Source organism: Artemia franciscana, chromosome 4 (assembly GCF_032884065.1).
Source record: "Artemia franciscana chromosome 4, ASM3288406v1, whole genome shotgun sequence".
Taxonomy (NCBI): Eukaryota; Metazoa; Arthropoda; class Branchiopoda; order Anostraca; family Artemiidae; genus Artemia; species Artemia franciscana.
The window spans coordinates 6,936,708-6,960,067 of record NC_088866.1 but is presented as its reverse complement, the minus strand read 5'-3'; the positions used below and the strand labels follow the sequence as shown (position 1 = coordinate 6,960,067).

General features: G+C 34.3%; 2 protein-coding genes across 2 annotated transcripts in view; both read left to right on the top strand.

The window, feature by feature from the left end:
- LOC136025926 (E3 ubiquitin-protein ligase Bre1-like) overlaps positions 1–8,423 on the top strand; it is a gene marked incomplete in the record, with an annotated part of 103,657 nt that extends 95,234 nt beyond the window's left edge. The window contains 1 exon segment of the mRNA XM_065702007.1: positions 5,639–8,423. Coding sequence (XP_065558079.1) covers positions 5,639–5,917 — 279 coding nt within the window.
- A 4,844-nt stretch (positions 8,424–13,267) lies between these two features.
- On the top strand, positions 13,268–22,938 carry LOC136025925 (uncharacterized). Its single transcript, XM_065702006.1, has 2 exons — positions 13,268–13,564; positions 22,420–22,938. The coding sequence occupies exons 1-2, from the start codon at positions 13,323–13,325 to the stop codon at positions 22,901–22,903; spliced, it is 726 nt and encodes a 241-aa protein (XP_065558078.1). The 5' UTR covers positions 13,268–13,322; the 3' UTR covers positions 22,904–22,938.
- The last annotated feature ends 422 nt before the right edge of the window (positions 22,939–23,360 follow it).

Sequence of the window (23,360 nt, the reverse complement as noted above, 5' to 3'; positions counted from 1 at the left end):
ATTCCACATTTTTGAAGATGTGAGCTTGAAACCTCTATAGTAGGGTTGTCTGATGCGCTGAAGCTGGTGGTGTGATCTTAATTAATATGCATTGACTTTTAGGGGGTGTTTCCTCCTTTATTTTGAAAACCAGGCAAATTTTCTCAGACCCGTAGCCTTCGATGGGTAAAACTAAACATAATTAATCTTATGTATTTGGAGCTAGTATAATAAGCCATTTCTTTTTATATAAAATCTCAGTTTTTCAAAGTTTTGGTTACTATTGAGCCGCGTCGCTCCTTATTTACAGCTCATTACCACGAACTGTTTGATAACAATAATAAGTATGAGTTAGCAAAAGACTAAGCGGCTTGAAGTTGAAGACATTACCGTAAAATATTCCTCGAATTATTGCTGGTGAATTATTGCGTGCTATTCCTAATGCAGGGCATAGGTGTAACGGTAATAAACGAAAATATTAATATTTGATATTAATATTTAAGTTTAATTGATATTATTGTAAATTTGAAATGTTAATATAGAATTCAAATGATTTTAAAAGTTGAGAAAGCTTTTCCAAAAATGGGGGTTCAAATAGGCCCTTTTTCAGTCTCGCCCCTTAGGGCATGGGTGTAATGGTAATAAACGAAAATATTAAAATTTACTATTAATATTTAAATTTAATTGATATTATTTTAAATTTGAAATGTTAATGTAGAAATTTAAATTAATTTAAAAGTTGAGAAAGCTTTTCCAAAAATTGGGTTTCAAATAGGCCTCTCTTCAGTCTCGCTCCTTGGGAAAACTTTTAACCCCCATCCTCAACTCCATCCCAAAAGAAAGTTGAAATGACTGCTATAGGCATAATAAAATGAAAAGTAAAAGAAATGAGAGTAATCAGTATATTGGGAAAATGAATAATGTTCGTTGATAAAAGAATTGAAGAATTACTATCCCCCTCATTCCGTAAAAAAAAAAAAAAAAAAAAAAAAAAAAAAAAAAAAAAAAAAAAAAAAAAAAAAAAAAAAATAATGAAAGGACATATACAACGAATATATTTACCATAGTTTACCACAATTTGCCATTTTTGTATATTTGCATATTTTACCATATTTGACGAAAATAATTTTTCTTTTTCAATTTTGATAATAACGTTGACTTAAATTGTCTGAAAAATCAAAATGATGCTGTTGATCTATGCTAACATAGTGATGAAATTTAGTGAAGAAAAATTGGTTTAATAAATGCAGCATTGGTATGCAACGTCCCCTATGCTATCCCCTCATTCCATGGAAAGAGATAATAATGGGAGTACATTTTTATGTCGAAGAAGCCGAAAATTATTTTCTTGTTACCATAATTTACTAGAATTTACCATTTTTATATGTATCTCATTATTTACCATTTTTATATATGTACATGTTTTACTATATTTACCGGAAAAAAATTTTCTTGTTACCATAATTTACCGTGATTTGCCATTTTTATATATATCTCATCATTTACCGTTTTTATATATTTACATGTTTTACCATGTTTACCGAAAAACAATTTTTCTTGTTACTATTGGAACCTACAGTGATGACAGTGGTCAAATGCGGCTCTGAAGCATGGTCGCTCCGAAAAGCGGATTTCCAGAGAAATTGTCTACAGAATGTTCTGGGTACCCGGCCGACTGATCGTATTTCAAACAGTAGGTTATACGAAAAATATGGTCCCATACCGCTTTCTAGGGCTATAATGAAAGAAAAGTTGAGATGGCTGGGCCACGTTCTGCGGATGACAGATTGCCGAAGATTGTCCTTTTTGGCCTATCGTCTGGGGCTAAACGGAAAGCAGGTCGTCCTTGTTTGGGTTAGAAGGTTGTCATAAATAAAGATTTAAAGGAAATGGGAACTTTCTGGGAGGGTGTAAAGAGGGAGACCTTGAATAGATTTGGTTGGAGTACTCTGCAGCTATGCTACTCTTATTTGTGGCTCGTGTATACCTATACTACTAATCGAAGTATCTCTATTCCTTTCTCTTTTATGTGTGGCTTGTTTGTCCCACCAATTGAAGCTTACCGAAATTTTTCCTATGTTTATTTCATTTTATAACCCAAAGTCATAACCGACGTTTAGTCGTTTATCAGTTCAAATTATTTTGTCGAGCTCTGTATTCAAGTGTATCATTTTGGTTTGACGATTTCGAAGTTTCAATTTTAATTTGTACGGATGCATTGACCAATCTTTTTCAGTAGTTACTGGAGCACTTCAATTATAACTGACTTCCTTTCATAGAGAAAATAGAGGAAAGGCGTTTAGTTTTCTTTCAGTTGATTTTTTGGAATTTAGACTGGATGTTTATCATTCTTCTCGTTGCCAATGTTTTACTGCTCTTAAAAATTACAGCAAACAATAATGCATTAAATTTTTATTTAAACGCAGTTTCTAGTTATTTGTTTTAAAGTTAGTTTGTGTCCTTTCCTCCTTTTCTTCTTTGCTATCCGTTGTGTTCAGTATTTACTGTAGAATGGTTCTTTCTAATAAATTAAATAAAAAAAAAACAAGTTTTTCTACTGAAAGTGAAGAGCAACATTAAAACTTAAAACGAAACAGAAATTATTACATATATGCAAGCTGTTCCCCTCTCCTCAATACCTCGCTCTTCACGCTAAAATTTTAAAGTACTCAAAAAAATTCGATTGTTCTAATTAACCGACCTTGTTTTTCGGGAGTTGTTCTTGTAGGACTGGGACAAAAAGTCAAACTTTAGCGTAAAGACCGAGGTACTGAGGAGAATCTCCTTCATACATGTAATAATGTCTGTTCGTTTTATGTTTTATTGTTACTCTTTACTTTCTGTTGCAAAACTTGTTTGTTTGTTTTTTCTGATCGTTTTTGAATAATCCCGGGAAATCCGGCTCTTCCTCCATAGAAAGATCCTGTAGACAAATCAATTCCGGTGAAAAATTACCCCGGAAAATTAATAGCAATATCTCCACATATAAAACTGAGTCGACAAAGAGAAAGTAAGACAAATAAAAAGATTTTTGTATAGGAAGTCTTTTAAACTCCCCCAGAGCAAACCTTCCCTGAAAAGTTCATCCCCGCGAAAACTTCACTCTACATGGAAAATTCTCCCCTTGGAAAATCCCCTAGCAGAAAATTCACCCTCCCCTGACCCAAGGAGGGGTGGGGGGAGGCTTCCCAAGAACAAATACTATACGTAAACAATGGGCAAATTTCATAACTTAACAACCTTTCCTCAGGGCTTTGGGGGGCCTTGTTATTTCTAAAGAACGAAATGGCTATCTCAAAATTTTGATCGAACTACTGTAGCGATAAAAAGGCTTGGGAGGGTGACTAACTGCCCTCCAATCTTATTGATCACTTAAAAAAGGCACTAGAACTTCTTATTTCTGTTAGAATGTGCCCTCTCTCGATATTCTAGAACCACTGGTTCAATACGATCTCCCCTGGGGAAAACAAATAAACATGGATCCGTGATCTTTCCTTTGGCAAAAAAAGCAAAATTCCACATTTTTGAAGATGTGAGCTTGAAACCTCTATAGTAGGGTTGTCTGATGCGCTGAAGCTGGTGGTGTGATCTTAATTAATATGCATTGACTTTTAGGGGGTGTTTCCTCCTTTATTTTGAAAACCAGGCAAATTTTCTCAGACCCGTAGCCTTCGATGGGTAAAACTAAACATAATTAATCTTATGTATTTGGAGCTAGTATAATAAGCCATTTCTTTTTATATAAAATCTCAGTTTTTCAAAGTTTTGGTTACTATTGAGCCGCGTCGCTCCTTATTTACAGCTCATTACCACGAACTGTTTGATAACAATAATAAGTATGAGTTAGCAAAAGACTAAGCGGCTTGAAGTTGAAGACATTACCGTAAAATATTCCTCGAATTATTGCTGGTGAATTATTGCGTGCTGTTCCTAATGCAGGGCATAGGTGTAACGGTAATAAACGAAAATATTAATATTTGATATTAATATTTAAGTTTAATTGATATTATTGTAAATTTGAAATGTTAATATAGAATTCAAATGATTTTAAAAGTTAAGAAAGCTTTTCCAAAAATGGGGGTTCAAATAGGCCCTTTTTCAGTCTCGCCCCTTAGGGCATGGGTGTAATGGTAATAAACGAAAATATTAAAATTTACTATTAATATTTAAATTTAATTGATATTATTTTAAATTTGAAATGTTAATGTAGAAATTTAAATTAATTTAAAAGTTGAGAAAGCTTTTCCAAAAATTGGGTTTCAAATAGGCCTCTCTTCAGTCTCGCTCCTTGGGAAAACTTTTAACCCCCATCCTCAACTCCATCCCAAAAGAAAGTTGAAATGACTGCTATAGGCATAATAAAATGAAAAGTAAAAGAAATGAGAGTAATCAGTATATTGGGAAAATGAATAATGTTCGTTGATAAAAGAATTGAAGAATTACTATCCCCCTCATTCCGTAAAAAAAAAAAAAAAAAAAAAAAAAAAAAAAAAAAAAAAAAAAAAAAAAAAAAAAAAAAAAATAATGAAAGGACATATACAACGAATATATTTACCATAGTTTACCACAATTTGCCATTTTTGTATATTTGCATATTTTACCATATTTGACGAAAATAATTTTTCTTTTTCAATTTTGATAATAACGTTGACTTAAATTGTCTGAAAAATCAAAATGATGCTGTTGATCTATGCTAACATAGTGATGAAATTTAGTGAAGAAAAATTGGTTTAATAAATGCAGCATTGGTATGCAACGTCCCCTATGCTATCCCCTCATTCCATGGAAAGAGATAATAATGGGAGTACATTTTTATGTCGAAGAAGCCGAAAATTATTTTCTTGTTACCATAATTTACTAGAATTTACCATTTTTATATGTATCTCATTATTTACCATTTTTATATATGTACATGTTTTACTATATTTACCGGAAAAAAATTTTCTTGTTACCATAATTTACCGTGATTTGCCATTTTTATATATATCTCATCATTTACCGTTTTTATATATTTACATGTTTTACCATGTTTACCGAAAAACAATTTTTCTTGTTACTATTGGAACCTACAGTGATGACAGTGGTCAAATGCGGCTCTGAAGCATGGTCGCTCCGAAAAGCGGATTTCCAGAGAAATTGTCTACAGAATGTTCTGGGTACCCGGCCGACTGATCGTATTTCAAACAGTAGGTTATACGAAAAATATGGTCCCATACCGCTTTCTAGGGCTATAATGAAAGAAAAGTTGAGATGGCTGGGCCACGTTCTGCGGATGACAGATTGCCGAAGATTGTCCTTTTTGGCCTATCGTCTGGGGCTAAACGGAAAGCAGGTCGTCCTTGTTTGGGTTAGAAGGTTGTCATAAATAAAGATTTAAAGGAAATGGGAACTTTCTGGGAGGGTGTAAAGAGGGAGACCTTGAATAGATTTGGTTGGAGTAGTCGCGTGCGTAGCTGTGTTGGTCTCAGGCGGTTTGGTGCTGTGGTGAGTTTTTAGTAGTAGTAGTAGTAAAATTTACCATGATCTACCATTTTTATATGTATGTCATTATTTACCATTTTTATATGTATCTCATTTTTTACCATAATTGACCTTGATTTACCATTTATATATATTTACATATTTTACCATAGTTAAGGACAAATAATTTTGCTTGTAGGAGGACCTGGCTCAACTTAAGAAAAGAATGGAACGTCTCAAGAAAATTGAGGCTGCAGGAACTGCAGATGAAGTCCTTCGCGAGGAGTTGCGTGAATACAAAGAAACTCTGACGTGTCCCTCTTGTAAAGTCAAAAGGAAAGATGCCGTGCTCACTAAATGTTTCCATGTCTTCTGCTTCGATTGTCTCCGTACACGTTACGAAACTCGTCAACGGAAGTGTCCCAAGTGCAATGCCGCTTTTGGGGCTAATGATTATCATAGACTTTATTTAGCATAGTTGTCTAGTTGATTATTTATGGTAGTAGAAGCGAGAGCTAGTCTGTATTTGTCATTTAATGTGAAGTTCATTTGAGGACTAGTATATATTTTTTGGGGGATTGAAGGGGGATCCAAAACTACGGTAAATTTAACATATTAAATTTAATGTATTAATTTTAATATATTGAGGAGTGCTGACAGCAAGGATGTTTAGCACTTCTAGACAGTGCTGGAAGGAGTGAATTCAACAGTGTTTGCTATATAATGCTTTGTTAATGCTCATTTTGTAAGTTTTATTTGAGCATCTTTTCTAAAATTAATTGGGCCTCATTTAAATTATTTCCTTAAATTAGAAAGATTGGAAAAGAAATAGGTTAGGTCGGAAAGTATCCTTACTTTGCGAAAAGTGTTTTCCCCCTATGTGTCAGCTTATTAATAAGTTAGGTCCTAGATGAACTAAGCTTGAAAGGGGGGGGGGGTTGAATTTCTTATGCTCTCGTGAAATTTAATATAAAACAATTGGTTATCAATATTATTTGAGGTATGTATTAAATGTGTGCTTTTAGGAAGAGATAAGGGATGCTAAAAAGAATCTAAATGCTAATGCGAAAGACTTGGCGAAAATCCGTTTTGAGGTCTCCCTACGTTTGGAATTCTGAGAGGGGGATGGGCTGAACAAAAAATCTCCCAATGCGTCTCTCTGTCATTTAAGATGTTAAATGTGGAACTATGCTAGTATATTGGTTCTAGTTTTATTCAGAGTCCTAGGCCAGACCGATTTTTTAGCCTGGTGATGATGTTTTAATAATTTATCTAATTTTATTTTCACTCTGAAACGTACACTGTTTTGACAAATCTGCAGCTATTAATTGCGCCTAGTGGTCAAGTTCAAATTTTTGTTTTGCGCCCGCAAATAAATAAATGCAAAACGACATATTCGTGCCATGAGAGTTTTCGGTCGCGCCGAAGTTCATATTGAACCTACAATTAATTAAATCTAATATAAATAATATGTTCTCAACTGGGGCTTATACCACTCGCCATCATGACTCTTAGCGTTCTTTGCCTTTTACGCTCGGTTGAATTAATCGAAATATCTTGATTAGCCTTAAATCCATATAAAGTGTTCATTAACTGTCCAAAAGATGAGTGGCATACTTTGTAAGTGAATGATTTTTATTAGATTGTCTTTCCTTTATATCATAGGAATTGTCATTATTCTTGTATATAAATTTTTCTGAAATATGCTTTCATAGCAAATTGGCTAGTATGCAGAACTGGTTGATCACTAGAAACCTGACTGATACTGTTGTAGATGGAATTAAGACACACACATGGTACAGTACAGTCGTTTTTTTACTTACGAAGAGCTTGCTCTGCATGACCATGATTAAGCCCAAAGACAAAACGCAACTAATACCGTCTTCAAAATCTGGTTAACTGCCGAAATGATCATAATGTTCACTCATCTCTCTGCGCACGACATGACGGGAATACCATGCATGAAACCCGTAAATGGACCAAAGGTTGGTGGTGGGGGGTTGACCCCCCCCCAAAAAAAAAAAAAAATTGATTCATATAAACGTATCAAAAATGACTATAAACACATTTTTGATGCGTTTCTAAAGTTGTTTTTTTTGTACCCCCCCCCCTTAAAAAAACATCCTTTTGTAAAAAAAAAACTGAACGGTCATAATAATCCCTCGCTTTTTTGTGCATATAAAATGACAGGTATAATAAAACAGGTAAATGGGCACTTAAAGCCTTATCTGCTTATATTTTGTAATGCTAAAAGCCTAAATGGTAATTTAATACTAAAAAACTTGGCTACCGAAGCTAATATATTGCATAGTTACAACACTGTCTTTGATTAACGTTGTATAATAATAAAGAACGATAAATAAAAAGAAGGTTGGAAGCTTCCTATTCTGGAAGCCTTTTATGGCTAGTAGCATAACTTGAAAAGAACAACTGTCATTTCATCGTCTAAATTCCAAAAATGTTGTATATACTTACGCTACACCAAGCTAATGCTACCTAAAATGCTTGTAATAACTAACTGGTTTAACATTTAAGTCTGTTCTATACTTTTAGTAAAGTCCCATTCACAGTGAGATTTTACTAATACTCAGATTTAGCTAGCGATAATTTGAGCCGACCAAAATCGTTTTTAGAGTTTATTTAACTAATCACAAATTACATAAAAATTCTGATTGGCTCAAATTAGCGCTCACAAATCTAGGCATTAGTAAAAATCCCATTTTGAATGGCCCATAATACAAATTACTCATAAGTTTGGGTTATCTGTTGCTTAAGAACGAAAATAATCAATTGTTGTCATCAATAGTGCTTAAGTTTTGGAACAGACCCAAAACTTAAAATCGATTGCTAAAAATCGATTAAATTCAGTTAAGCTCAGTAATGTCTTACCAAGTTTAAAGTGAGTAGTCTGCCAATAATAAATTCCTTCTAAAATAGTTATCCTCTGCATATGGTGAACTCGATCATAGGTTCCATTTCCAAAAGACACAGATATGAAGATTTTTTTGGATCAGAAGAACATTATACCTTCAAAAATTTGTTCCACGTTGCTAGGAAAAGAATAAGTTTATTTGTTAAACATGTCTAACTAACTGTTTCTTTCTGTAAATCTCTGAAAGACAACTAGTACATTTCACTTACTATGGTTTGTAGATAATAGTTGGTTTCATTTTTTTATTAATGATTTTAGAGGGGGATAGGCAAATGATTTTAAAGTCTTAATGGCAAGCATCTCATATTGATCTTAAGAAATTCCTTCTGCCTTTTGTGCGTCTATGGAAATATTTGCGTCTATATAGCAAATGTTTAATCTTCCTCCTTCATCCCCTGCAATTCCGTAGTTATTTCTCTTGCACCGTGTAGTTCTTTTCTTTTTGCTATTTTAATGTTTCCCTCTCCCCTTCCCCTGACAGAAAATGAGCCCTTATGTGTGATCCATTCCCTTTCCAAGGCCAAAACTTTTTGGGGTCTCTCAACATAATTATTAGGGTCATTAAAATATAAGGCCTGAGTCCAGTGTTTAGACCAATTCCATCGCCTTTCAAAGGGTCCTGCTACATTTTGAAATACATTAGTTGCTCATTTTGAGTCATAAAAAGAGTGAATTTTAATAAAAAGCTCTGTCTTCGTATTTGAATTTTTAGCAAAGTTGAAAAAGCAAAAAATGGTTTTCTATGAGTTTTGCTCCGGATCTTAGACCCGGGTTTGTGTTTGCTCTTGATTTGAGTTCCATTTTTTAGCTGTGTTGGTCGAAATGCTCTCAATATTTAGTTGTTTTTCTCAGAAACTGAGACTCTAATTCAGTTTATTGATAAAGAGTTTACTATTCAGTTGGTTTCAATTTTTCATAACTGGGTTATCAATAATTGGGTTCAGTTTATTGATAAAGAGTTTACTATTCAATTGGTTTCAATTTTCAGTTGGTTTCAATTTATCATAACTGGGTTACGAGTAATTGGGTTCAGTTTATTGATAAAGAGTTTACTATTCAATTGGTTTCAATTTTCAGTTGGTTTCAATTTATCATAACTGGGTTATGAGTAATTGGGTTCAGTTTATTGATAAAGAGTTTACTATTCAATTGGTTTCAATTTTCAGTTGGTTTCAATTTATCATAACTGGGTTATGAGTAATTGGGTTCAGTTTATTGATAAAGAGTTTACTATTCAGTTGGATCTTCCCGTTTTATAACGCTTTCTCTGCAATCAAGATGCATGATCTTCATGTCCAACTTCAAAAAGAGTTCTTGTTCTGTAGTTTATGAATGATGCATTATAAAACTCGAAATCCTTAAATAAAAGGGAAAGCTCCTCAGAAGGATGATGTTATTGCTTCAAGGACTTGATCAGTAAATTCAGCTGGGAAAAAATAGCTGTGGACGGTTTCTTTAAATCAAAACTGTAGTAAGTGTAGGAAATGTGCTAAGAAATAGGAATTTCTCTTTTGAATAAGCAAATATAATACAACTTTAAAAATGTTTGTGACTGTATTATGGTTTTGGCTATTAAAAGTAAACATGTTTGTATTGTTGTATTTATTCTCGTTTTGCTTTTTCTCATCTTTGCTTTGAAGTTTCTTCGTATTTTTATGTGTTTGAATCTACAATATGTTATGTAAAAGAAAATAATTTATAATTAAATTTCTTTCTCCAATTTTGTTGTTTATATATAGAAGTCGGTTCTTTAGAAGGAGGAAAATTAAGTGACATTCTTAATACGTTTGGGTGGCTTCCCCTGTCACATGCTCAAGAGGGAGGGGTCAAACTCCCCCCTGAAGTCTAAAAATGTCCATTTTTCAAATTATATACTTGTTTATTGTATTTTCAGAAACTTAAGGCCCCCAAAACGTAATCTTGCTCTAGAAATATATCAATGTGTATCTCTCTCCCCCCCCCCTTCCGAGAGAGAGTAGGATAAAAAAGAATAAGTTCAATAAGCTAAAGAATCAATGCCTATTTCTTTCTCAACCCCTTCTTATACCCCGTCATTTTCGGTGGTAACTGGTCAGCTGTACAAGCTGATGCCTTAGATATCCTAATCAATAGCGAAAAGCTATTGATTATTTGACGTTTTTGACGATTATTGACGTTATTTGACGATTATTGACGTTATTTGATTATTTGACGTATTGATTATATTGATGTATTTGACGCTTAAGTGACTCAGTGCCAGTGAAGGAGGCGAATACAAGTTTTTCTAACAGCTAAAAGCCCACTGCAGTTGGTATTGGGACTAGTCTTAATTGACGGACAACGGTATTAAAAATCCTTTTTGTGGCATTTAAATTAATAAGTCGAATATCACTGATAATGCTTTTCACTAAAAAAATCTTTTCGAATTGCCTCGCAAGGGAACGAGAAACAATAGAGAGAAAAATGATAAAGTAAAGAATAATAAGGAAAAGAGAGACGATAAGAAAGCTAAGAAGAGGCAGGTATCATAATGAACTGTTCCAATCATCTCGTACATTAATTAAGACAAGGCGGGATCTGTTCTTTGCAATATGTACATAAGCTTCCGTAGCTTCTTAAAATATAGATGCTTTATTGCACTATTTACGGCGAAGCTCAACCTAACTTTGTGCATTTGAATTAAAATGAAAAGTTCAAGGCAAATTTGTGAATTACTAAAATTCGCAAAATAAAATGCAGAGCTAGTACAAATATAAGCCTGTACCCATTTTAATAACCGCCTGGGGTTGTACATGCGTACTAAATTATTCTTGCATTTCGGAGATACAGATGAAGAGAGGAAGTTTTCTGGAACAAAAATGGTATTCTTTGTGTCTATATTCATTCCTGAAAAAAACATTGAATTTGTAAAATAGAAAATGTATTTCCAATTTTGGTATTCATGATTATGCAGTAGGTATATTGTTGCGTTTTATATTATGAAAGAAAATACGTTTTTTCAGCTCAAGTAAAAATCAATATTAAAAATTAAACGAATAGAAATTGTTCCGTATATGAGGGGGTCTGTACCCTCCTCAGTCTCTCTTTTTTACGCTGAAATTTTTTACTATTTTAGGAAAGCTTCTTATTCCGATTAATTGACCTTTGTGAATCAAGAGTCGTTCTTAAATAATTGGGACAAAAGGTAAAACTTTAGCATGAAAAGTGAGGGATTTACGAGGGAGCAGCTCTCTCATTAATGGAACAATTTTTGGCAATTTTAAATTTTCTATATTACTCCTTTTCGGTTGAAAAATAATGCTTTTTATTTAATTTCTGATTCCTTTTGAATAATGACGGGAAATCTGCCTTCCCCCTCTGCAGAATCCCTCTCACACAAAAAAATTCTTATGAAATATTCGCGCCGCGTAAATCCTCTCCTCCCCCCTAAAAAACTTCCATTCTCGCTGAAAATTCTAACAGGAAAATTGTCGACGGACAAAACACCGTGGAAGATTTTCTTTACTTTAATTTGATTTTTGTCTTCAATTTCTAATTATTTTCAAATCATGCCTGGAACTTCTCACGCCCCAATGAAAAGTTTGCCCACACAGAAAATTCCTCCATAAAGAGTTTCTCCCGTGGAAAATCCCCAACGGAAAAATCCCCTCTGACTGCTCCAACTCCGCAGAAAATTTCCGTGGACAGTTCCCCCGGAACAACTCCGCACGTAAAACTGAGTCACTAAAGAGAGAGTAAGGCCAATAAAACGAATTCCCGTTTATAAATTCTGGTAAAGTCCCCCCATGTAAAATTTCCCTTTTAAAAAATCCTCAGGAAACTTCCCCCCCCCCTCTCCAACGGAAAATTAATCGTGGGAAATCCCCCCACTCCCCAAAAAATGTCTGTAAATTTCTCAGTAACAAATACTATACGTAGATAATAGGCAAATTTCATTTGCCCTTTTCCCAGGGACTGTAGGGGCTCATATCATCCCAGAAGCATAGTTGTCCGACTTTTCAACAAGATTGAACAATATTTCTGTCTCAAAATTTTGATCAGATGTCTTTGGGAAAAAGGAGGAAAAAAGAGAAAAAGGGGGTTAGCTGCCCAACAATATTTTTAGTCATTTAAAAAGGGCACTAGAACTTTTAATTTCTATTCGAATGACCATTGGTTTGACACCAAAACCCCATGGAAAAAATAAATAAACACGCATCCGTAATCTTTCTTCTGGCAAATCATAAAAAATTCTATAGTTTAGCAAATAGCAGCCTGAAACCTCTAAAGTAAATTTCTCAAATATGCTGAAACTATTGGTGTGATTTTCGTTAAGATCGTTTGGTTTTCGAGGTATACCTCTCGTTTTTGAAAGTTAGGCAAATATTATCAGGCTCGTACATTCAATTCACCTATCCCACTACTGTTTTATTAGGCCAAGGCTATATTTGAAAGAGTGTAAGTCTTTTTAATTAAATAATGTTGTATATCTTCAAAAGTAGTCAGAATAAATTGTGAGTTGACAAAACCAGCCCTTTTGATAACATATATGTAATAAATACATACTAACACCATTATTTTCCAATGAAATACGTTTTACACCCCCTAAATGACATTTGAAAATTTTCAGTATTGATGGTGCAGCAGGGGGCAAAAAATCAACATTTAATACCCTTCATAAAAAATATAGATCCAGTTCTGGGTGTATAATTACTGAAGAGACCATAAATAAAGACCTGATGTATATTAGTCTCATTTCTCACACAATTCTTTAACTTGTCGTTCTTTATTCCTATTTTTAAGTTTTAAATAATAAAACTACGGCTGAGGGGGAGGAGAAAGCTGCTTTAAACTGGGATTAAGACAAACATAATCTGCTATCGTCAACTTGAGATTATTCGGGGATACAAATTCAATTAGCTTTGTAGAGAACGCCAGTGCCATCTGTTTTCTGTGAAGATTGATTTTTTCAAGTTGGGTTCTCAGTCACTGAATGAACGAAATAATAATGAGGAGTAAAAGTGGAAGTTCATCAAGTGAAGAAGAGACAGAAGAAAAGTTGAATGAGTGTTTTAATCCAACATTAGCGTCCAGAAGCATTTCAGAACCAGCAGCTGACTCAGCTGATAGATATATAACGCCATCTAAGCAAAAGTTTTTAACAGATTCAAAAAATGAAATGCCAGAGATAGCAAAAGATTACGTAGCAAAAGCATTGTTTCAACTATGCGAGAAGTAAGTCAAATTTGGCAAACGCTCATTTACTCCGCGTAATACAGCCTGTTTAGATTGACTATCAGGTACTGGTGCTCTGGCTTGCCTCCTCAGTTGCAAGCACTATAAAATTCTTAGTTAAATAAAAAAAAAGTTATTTATATAATTCCTAAAAGCGTTTTACTTTGCTTTACTCTAACCCCCTTAATGGTCAAATATGTAGCTTGAAATATATATTCTCCGTGAAGCTTATATGCATTGCTTGTCAATAAATACATTTAATGGCGAACCAGCAACTTTGACGAAATCAAACAATAGGAAAATTAATGGAGAATATATAATTTTAGCTATATATTTGTCTATTAAGAGGGGGGTAGTTAAAGTAAAGTGAAACGCGGTTCAATCCCGCTTTCTGGGGCTATAATGAAAGAAAGGTTGAGATGGCTAGGCCACGTTCTACGGATGAAGGATGACAGATTACCGAAGATTGTCCTTTTTGGCCAACCGTCTTGGGTTACACGGAAAGCAGGTCGTCCTTGTCTGGGTTGGGAGGATGTCATAAATAAAGATTTAAAGGAAATGGGAACTTCCTGGGAGGGTGTAAAGAGGGAGGCTTTAAATAGATTAGGTTGGAGGAGGAGCGTGCGTAGCTGTGTTGGCCTCAGGCGGCTTGGTGCTGCAGTGAGTTATTAGTAGTAGTAGTAGTAGTATACTGAACACAGAGCTGTTTCAGCTATGGTTAGGTGGCAATACCCTTTTCCTTGAAAAATGCCATTTATAAAAAAATTATAAAGTGTATAAAAGAGTCTTGTAATAATGGTTTGACATTGCCATTCCATAATATAAGTAAATAACACCAAAAAGGTAAAATGGTCTTCTTTTCATCACCAATCAGAACTAAGTTTGTACTCTTACGGTCCTTAAGCAAAACAGTCAGATATGCCGACTAAGCCAATGTGTTTTCACTTATAAACGAGATCTCTTTAACAAAATAAAACAATCTCTAGCCCAAGAGATCCTTTTCCTTCTGTATGTTGACATGACGAGAGGATAAGAAGCCAAAGCTAAAAAAAATAGGGAAAAATTCGTCCATTCTTGTTGCTTTTAAACCTCCCATAATCTTTAGCCAAAACAGGATAAGATAAATATTTGGTGGTAAACCACTTGTGAAGGAACCGTGCTAAACAAATAAACCTAGTTTTCTTGAAATGCACCCCACTCTCTTCTTGATGTTCCCATTTAAAAGCCTAATAATATATTTGTCTATTTATAACAATGTACCCCTATGCACCATTTATTATTCTCACAATGCACCCACTCCCTACTTAATGGTCCCATATAAAGCCCTAATAATATATTTCTCCGTTTATTACAGTGCAATCCAATGCACCATTTATTATTCTTACAACGCACCTACTCCCTACTTGATGGTCTCATATAGAGCCCTAATATTATATTTCTCCATTTATTACAATGCACCATTTATTATTCTTACAATGCACCCATTCCCTACTTGATGGTCCCATATAAAGCCCTAATATGATATTTCTCCGTTTATTGCAATGCAACCCAATGCACCATTTATTATTCTTACAACACACCCACTCCCTACTTGATGGTCCCATATAAAGCCCTAATAATATATTTCTCCATTTATTACAATGCATCATTTATTATTCTAACAATGCACCCACTCCCTACTTGATGGTCCCATATAAAGCCCAAGTAATAAATTTCTCCATTTATTAATTAATTAATAAATTGCAACCCAATCCCTATTGATAATCCCATATAAAGCCCTAATCATATATTTCTCCATTTATTACAATGCACCCTAATGCACCGTTTATTATCCTAACAATGCACCCACTCCCTACTTGATGGTCCCCTATACAGACCCAATAATAAATTTCTCCATTTATTACAATGCACCATTTATTATTCTTAAAATGTACACCATTCCCTACTTGATGGTCCCATATAAAGCCCTAATAATAAATTTCTCCATTTATTACAATGCACCCCAATGCACCATTTATTATCTAACAATGCACCCACTCCCTAATTGATGGTCCCATATAAAGCCCTAATAATATATTTCTTCATTTATTAGAATCTTGTGATATGTCATGGTACTTTTGCGTAATCAAGTATTCTGCAGCCTTGACCCGACTTTTGTCTGTGAGTTATGGTAATATTTGTCAAATGTTATTTGAGATAATTTTCAGTGTGGAGAACAGTAGAAGAAACATGCTATGATTAATAGAAACATACTGCATATTATAAACTAAGATTTTCTTCGTTTTAGCGGTTTCTTTTAGTTTTTGCATGTTCCATTGGCTATACATGGTACCATTGTGGGATGGGGGTTGCATTATCAGAAAAACGGGAATAATATTTGTGAATAGCTTGAAATTCAGAATCTGATCGTACTACTTCCATTGAACTATTTCCTTAATAGGTAGCCAACCACTAAATATTGACCCGAGATATTTTTTTATTTTTTAGGACAGTAATATTATCTTTGAAGTCTTTTAAACCTGCCAGTATAAAAGAAGTTGAAAATATGTGACTCGCCCCTTTTTGATAACTTGATCTTCCAAGATCGCCTGCTATGTCACGCTTCGACAAATAAAAGCTTACTATACATAAGATTAGACAAAATTGTAAATCTCGCGATAAGAAAACCGTAGTTTTTATCTTATTATATTTTATAGTTGTAGTTTTATTTCATTTTATTACAAATTCATAAAATTTTATTTTTGCGTTTATTATATATTATAATACACACTAAACTGGAGAGTTTAAAATTTGATAATGTAGAAGATGGAGGTTGCTGATAGTGTCTTAGGGAAGAAAATTAGGAACACAGCTAGGAATATTAGTGAAAAAGCTATATGTTTAATAGAGGGAAGAAGGGGCTTGTACAACAATTATTTGAGTGATAGATCATATGAAAACAAGAGGAATGTAAAGAAAGTTGGTAAGGCATTAAAGTATGAACTAAGAAGGTGTGAAGTGGAGGCCATGGATAAAATCGCCGAGGATCTGGAATGTGCACTTAGACGGCATAATAGTAAAATATTGTACTGCCATTTTAATAAATTGAGAGGGAGTAGTCAATCCGGACTTGTCCCAGTTAGAGATAGAGAACCGGACCACAATTAATGATAAGGAAGGAGTTAAAGAGAAATGGACAGAACAATTTGAGAATGTGCTACACCGAAATAGAGTTGCAGGAAAAATATATAGAGGAAAATGGAAAAATTTGTGATACCTTGGATGTGAAGGAAGATTCGTTTTGTGAGGAAGAATTAGCAACAGTTCTAAAAGGGTCAAAAAATTATGAGTCCACAGATGCTGATATTGTATTAAATAAGTTTCTTAAATATGGTGGCTCTAATATTAGAAATAAGTTAATGAAGATTATGAATATGATTTTGGAAAAATGAGAAGTACCTAGCGACTTTAGGAAAACCCTAATGAGACCACTGTATAAGAAAGGGGATAAAAGCGAGTGTTGGAATTATCGAGGAATTAGCCTGGTCTCTGTAGGTAGCGAATTACTGAGTAATATGATACTTTTTAGACTGAGAGATGCTGTAGACAAAGTTTTAAGGGAAGAACAGTGCGGTTTTAGAAAAGGTAGAGGATGTGTCGACCAAGTTTTCACTCTTATGTTAATAATTGAGAAGTCCCTTCGTTGTCAAACACCTTTGGTCCTCAGTTTATCGATTATGAGCAAGCTTTCGATTCTATTGATAGAAGAGCATTAGCAAAAGTCTTATCCCTGTATGGTATACCAGAAAAATACATTAAAGTGATTTGCGCTATGTACGAGAATAATACTGCTGCGGTTAAGGTAGGAAATGAGGTTAGCAACTGATTTTGTATTAAATCAGGAGTTCAGCAGGGTTGTTTTCTATCCCCCTTTATATGGATCATTTTGATGAACTTCGTCTTAAGGAGCACAGGTCTTAAGGTCTTATTCTTTTATGGTATATGGCATACCAAATAAATACTTTAAAGTGATTAATCCTATGTACGAGAATAACACTGCTGCTGTTAAGGTAGGAAATGAGGTAAGCAGCTGGTTTCGCATTAAATCAGGACTTAAGCAGGATTGTCTTAAATCCACCTTTATATGGATTATTTAGAAGGACTTTATCTTAAGGAGCACAGGAAAGGCAATGGGAGAACACGGAATCAAATGGTGAGGATAAACTTTCCTGGAGTTAGATTATGCTGGTGATTTAAGCATCCTAGATGAAAGTGTGAGCAAAATGAATGAACCTTTTGAGGTTTGCCAATTCAGGGTGCTAGAATAGGTCTTAAAATTACTATTAAAAAGACTAAGTCGCTAAGGCTAGGAATAAGTAAAGGAGAAAAGGTTACGTAGGCTAACAAAAAGAAGATCAAGTGGACAGCTTCACTTACCTTGGTAGCATTATTAGTAAAGACTTTGGGAGCAGTGGTGGTATTAAAAGTAGAATAGCCAAGGCTCAGGGTGTTTTTTCACAGTTGAAAAAAGTTTGAAAGAATAGGAAGATAAGTCTGCAAATCAAGATTAGAATATTGGAAGCTAAAGCGAACAAATATGATTCTGAAGCATGCTAGATGTTTTCCAGAGAAATTGCCTACGGATCGGTCTGGGAATCCGGCTGACTGACCGTATTTTAAACAGTAGGCTGTACGAAAAATGCGGTTCTATCCCGCTTTCTAGTGCTATAATGAGAGAAAGGTTGAGATGGCTTGGGCACGTTCTGCGGATGAAGGATAACAGATTGCCGAAGATTGTCCTTTTTGGCCAACCGTCAAGGGCTAAACAGGAAGCAGGTCATCCATGGTTGGGGTGGGAGGATGTCACGAAGAATGATTTAAGGGAAACGTGAACCTTCTGGGAGGGTCTAAAGAGGATGACTTTGAATAGATTGGAATAGAGGAGGAGCGAGCACAGTCGTGTCGGTCTCAGGCGGCTTGGTTCTGCAGTGAGTTGTTCGTAGTAGTAGTGGTAGTAATTAATAAATTTTGTCTTGTATATTTTCGTCTGACAGCAAAACTTTTTCACTCTTACTAAGTGCCTCAGATCTTATTAAAAACAAAGAACAAAAAGAATGAATAAACAATAGAATAAAAGAAAGAGAATAATTTCAGCCCACGAATAACATAAATACAGTAGATCAAAGACTTCTGATATAAGAAATTCAGCGAGTACCACCGGTAAGCTTTTTTCAGTACTAAATATATATATATATATATATATATATATATATATATATATATATATATATATATATATATATATATATATATATATATATATATATATATATATATACTAAAAAGAAAAAACAAACCTTTTAAGTAACCTTACAAAAAGCGAAAAAGTAAGTGAAAACAAAACACAAATAAAAAGGCCGTCAAGGTTCTAAAGGAATTTTCCCAACTCGCGACCCATCCGTTTTTTCAGGCCAGAATACTTCGCACTGGTACAATCTCTTTCATTACTTAAAAATGGTGCTGGAAATGACAAGCATACATTTTTTTGAAAACTACAAAATAATTGTACATATTGCATAAAAATATGTTGCGAACTCCTGCTTGCTTTTTGGATCAGTGTCCTGCTTTAAGATGTCTGGACCTATGTTAGGGTCTGCACTTTAAAGCATCGTTTATGAATCTAGATTCGCACAGCTCAATTATTCACAAAAGCACAAAATAAAAACTTAGAAAAGGGACGTAGCATAGAAGCACTTTTTTTACTCTTATCCTCAAATCTAGTAATGCTCCTTCTTCTCTTAAGGCTGTGGTCGTCATTCATATCCTAAAATCGGATAAATGAGATCTCTGATCTTGTGATTCTTTTGGAAGAATAAAGAAGGCCTCTATGACTGGTTAGCTTTTTGAGTTGTGTATAAAGGATCTTTTTGAATATTCGGATATTGGTGTTAATCAAGTAGGTTTCAAAATAGGGCATTCCTACCCTATTTTGGACAGGTCACACACCATCCCCATGCAACATTTGGTGCAGCAATTAATGAGTCAAGGTCTTCTGGCTCCCCACTTTATCCGCTTTTAATTAAAATAAAAGAAGGATTGGACAATATTTCCCAGGGCTCTGTCAGCTCTGATTGGTGGTGGAATTCCCCTTTCTGTGGTTAGAGTTCTTAGATCCTGGTATTGGAGGCTTAGAATAAATTGTGCTGTATCAACTTTTGATTCTTTTTCTAATCCAATTTCTGTTGGTCGTGGAATTAGACAAGATGGAGTTTTATCCCTTTATATTTTTAATATTTACTTGACATATTGCCTTCGTTCACTATCTACAACCTTTATCTCTAGGATGACAATGTGTCAATTTTAATACCCTTTTCCAGTAGGCTGAAAGATAGGTGGATAAAATAGATGGAAGATAAAAATGTCAATATTTTCCCATCAATGGTGCTAACCGAGTTGAACTAATTCGGGACAGAAATAATTAATTTCTGGTTTCTGATACTGTTGTTTGTCTGGAGTTACCATATTGTGCTTCAGCTCGAGGTTCGAAGTCAATGCTAATTTTGAATTTTCATGAAAAAATAGAAAGGTGTTTGGCTCAATAATACGGCTTCGTGGTAAACATTGTCGTGATATTTTAGGTTCTCCTTTTAACGTGATAGCCCTCCCGCATGTTGTCTATCCTGTCCTTCTTTTCCAAAATTTTGAAATTTATGATTCTTGTTCAATTCACGTTTGATAATTTAAATATAGTAGATTTTTACTTGGTTTTTCAATTTGTTTTAATGACAATGAATTAGTTTGAGATTTAAAACTAAAGAGCCGTTGTGATTACCTATGATTAAGATAGATAAGGTGATTAAAATAGTCTGAAAATATTATCTCAATGTGTAACCTTCCCCTCTTTTTCTAGAATTTAAATAATGTTTAATATTTTTTACGTATTTTATTCAATTGCATTATTAAGTACTTAAGTACCTTTTTTAGGTTTTTTCTCTGTAAAACCCTTTTTTTTGCATTTTCGTTGCGCAAAATTGAAAAAAAATTGCCCATAAATTTTTACATAAATATATTTTCTCCTCCCCTCATAATTTCATGAGTTGCAGCCCAGGATGCACGCAGGTCCTGACCATGGGATTTCTTTGTGCCAATCTTGGAGATTTATCCCTTCCCTTTGCGGGCATTGAATGACTTAATCGATATTTCGTCACCTGAAAGCGGTTTTGCCGAATCTGGTTTTCCACAAACCCTAGAAAGACGAGTTTGAAAATTTTGACATTTGTATCTCAGAATCGGCTATAGCTAGAGCGGTGATTTTCTGATCATGTAACCAATTTTCGTTCAGAAAATGAGCAAATGTTGGCAAAACGGACTTTTAACTGCAAGTAAGGAGCGACATTAAAAGTTAAAATGAACAGAAATTATTCCGTGTATGAAAGGGGTAGTCCACTCCTCAACACCCCGCTCTTTACGCTACGGTTTGACTCTTTGTCACAATTCTACTTTCTGAAAAAATAAAAAAAACACTTTAGCATAAAGAGCGAGGTGTTGAGGAGGGGACAACCCCTTTGATATACGGAATAATTTCTGTTCGTTTTAAGTCTTAATATCGCTCCTTACTTGCAGTTAAAAAAAAAACTTGTTTTTTTATTTAATTTTTGAACGTTTTTGAATTAATACATGTTCTGATTTTGGCTCACCGCACACGAATAATTAAAACGAAATTCGCATATTGATTTTTTTTGGTTGATAAAAAAGAGGGGTGGGGGAGGAGGCCTAGTTGTATTTCTGGTTAATTAAAAATGCAACTAGATTTTTTTTACGAAAGTTTTGGTTAGTAATAAACGTACGTACCTTACGAATTAACTTACGTACGAACTTCTATATTTGTGTATTTTTATTAGGTATATGAGGGTTCGCCCCCTTGTCAATACCTAGCTCTTTACACTAAAGCTTGAATTTTGTCCCAAATCTTTAAGAATGACCCCTGAATCACAAAGGTTGTAGAAAAATAGTTGAAATTACTAAACATACTTCAGCGTAAAGAGCAAGGTATTTTGGAGGAGACGAACCCCCTTATATACATAATATTTTATGTTCGTTTTAATTTTTAATGCTGCTCATTACTTCCAGTTGAAAAAAAATATTTTCTAATTTTTTTAAAATTATGCTAGAAAATCCTGCGCCTCCTTCATGGAAATTCTTTTCCCTCGTGATAAATTCCTCCATGGAGAGATCCTCCCACGTAACCGTTAGAATTTCCGTTAGAATGAGCCCTCTCGTAACATTCTAGGACCACTCAGTCGATACGATCACCCCTGGAAAAAAAAACAAAAAAACAAATAGACACGCATCCGTGATCTGTCCTCTGACAAAAACTGCGAAATTCCACATTTTTGTAGATAGGAGCTTGAAACTTCCACAATAGGGTTCTCTGAAATGCTGAATCTGATGGTGTGACTTTCGTTAAGATTGTATGACTTTTAGGGGATGTTTTTCCTATTCGCTAAAATAAGGCAACTTTTCTCAGGCTCGTAACTTTTGATGGGTAAGATTAAACTTGATGAATTTTATATGTTTAAAATCAGTATTAAAATGCGATTCTTTTGATGTAACTATTGGTATCAAAATTCAAAAAGTTTTTAGAGTTTTGGTTACTATTGAGCCGGGTCGCTCCTTACTACAGTTCATTACTACGAAATGTTTGGTTTGGCAAAACCGCTTTAAAGAATATGCGATTTGGAAAACGAGAACTGCAAAATACAGGCTGTTAGAGACGTCTTGCAGCAATGTCAATTAGACAAATAAAAAGAGAATTTTTTACACAAGATAGTGTTTTCAGGCGACGATATTTATTTAAACCACATTTTCTTTTGCAGGAAAATCGAAATCAGAGCGACAAAAAATGACCCTCAGCTTTTGGCAGAAGAAGAAGAAGAAGACGGAATTGTACTATTATCCAACTCGAAAGTTAAAATAACAAACAACTTTAAGGGAGATGTTAGAAAGCAAGCAAAGGTTTTGACTGATCCGTTCAAACGTGCGAAAATTCTGGAAGATAAATTGGGATACAACAGATACAGTGAAGAGGAAAATATCAAGACTTCTGTGGTAGATTATGATTGGATAATCGCTAAAAAGGGGGTTTATGGAAACGGAAGAGAAAAGCAAGGAGAAGTTATTCAAGGAGAGTATACGGACAAATCTCAAAAATCTAAAAGTGGAACAATGGTTGAAGTAAAAGAAGATGGGGGTACATTTACTGAGAAAAAGAAAAATAAAAGGAATAGAGTTGGGAAAAGACGGAAGAAAAGAGAAAGAATGAAATCATTAGTGGAAAAATCTGATGATATTTCTGATTAAGTAAAAAAAAAATATATTTCTTGTATTTTTATGAATTAATTTAGTTTCACTTTAGTTTAGTATAAATAAGTACACATGGAAACTGCCCCTATTTGATATCTGTTGCCGGGTTTCCAAGTTCCCACTGTAAATAGGTCTAACACCAAACTGGCTGAACATGTCGCAAGGAAAAAATGTGGAACCAAAGATACAAAAAGAAGAATAGACGGAGTAATAAATAATTTGTCAAGGATTGGTTTTCTTGATCTGCTCAGCCTTGCAAACCACAGGTACATACAGCCATAACTGCAGGGGAGGGAAGTCCAGGGATTTTCTGAGCAGCGAAGGTGGATGAAAGGATCTTTCAGAGACATGGGGATCAAAGGGTTTTCTAAGAGAGGGATTGATAGGTTGGAAAGTGTATACCTTTAACAGCAAATATCTGAACTTTGGCGTTCTTGTTTTAAAGTTTGCCAAT

Coding starts and splice junctions, on each gene's coding strand:
- LOC136025925 (XM_065702006.1), top strand. CDS start 13,323: ATGAACGAAATAATAATGAGGAGTAAAAGTGGAAGTTCATCAAGTGAA. Junction 13,565..22,419: donor TTGTTTCAACTATGCGAGAA/GTAAGTCAAATT, acceptor TTTCTTTTGCAG/GAAAATCGAAATCAGAGCGA.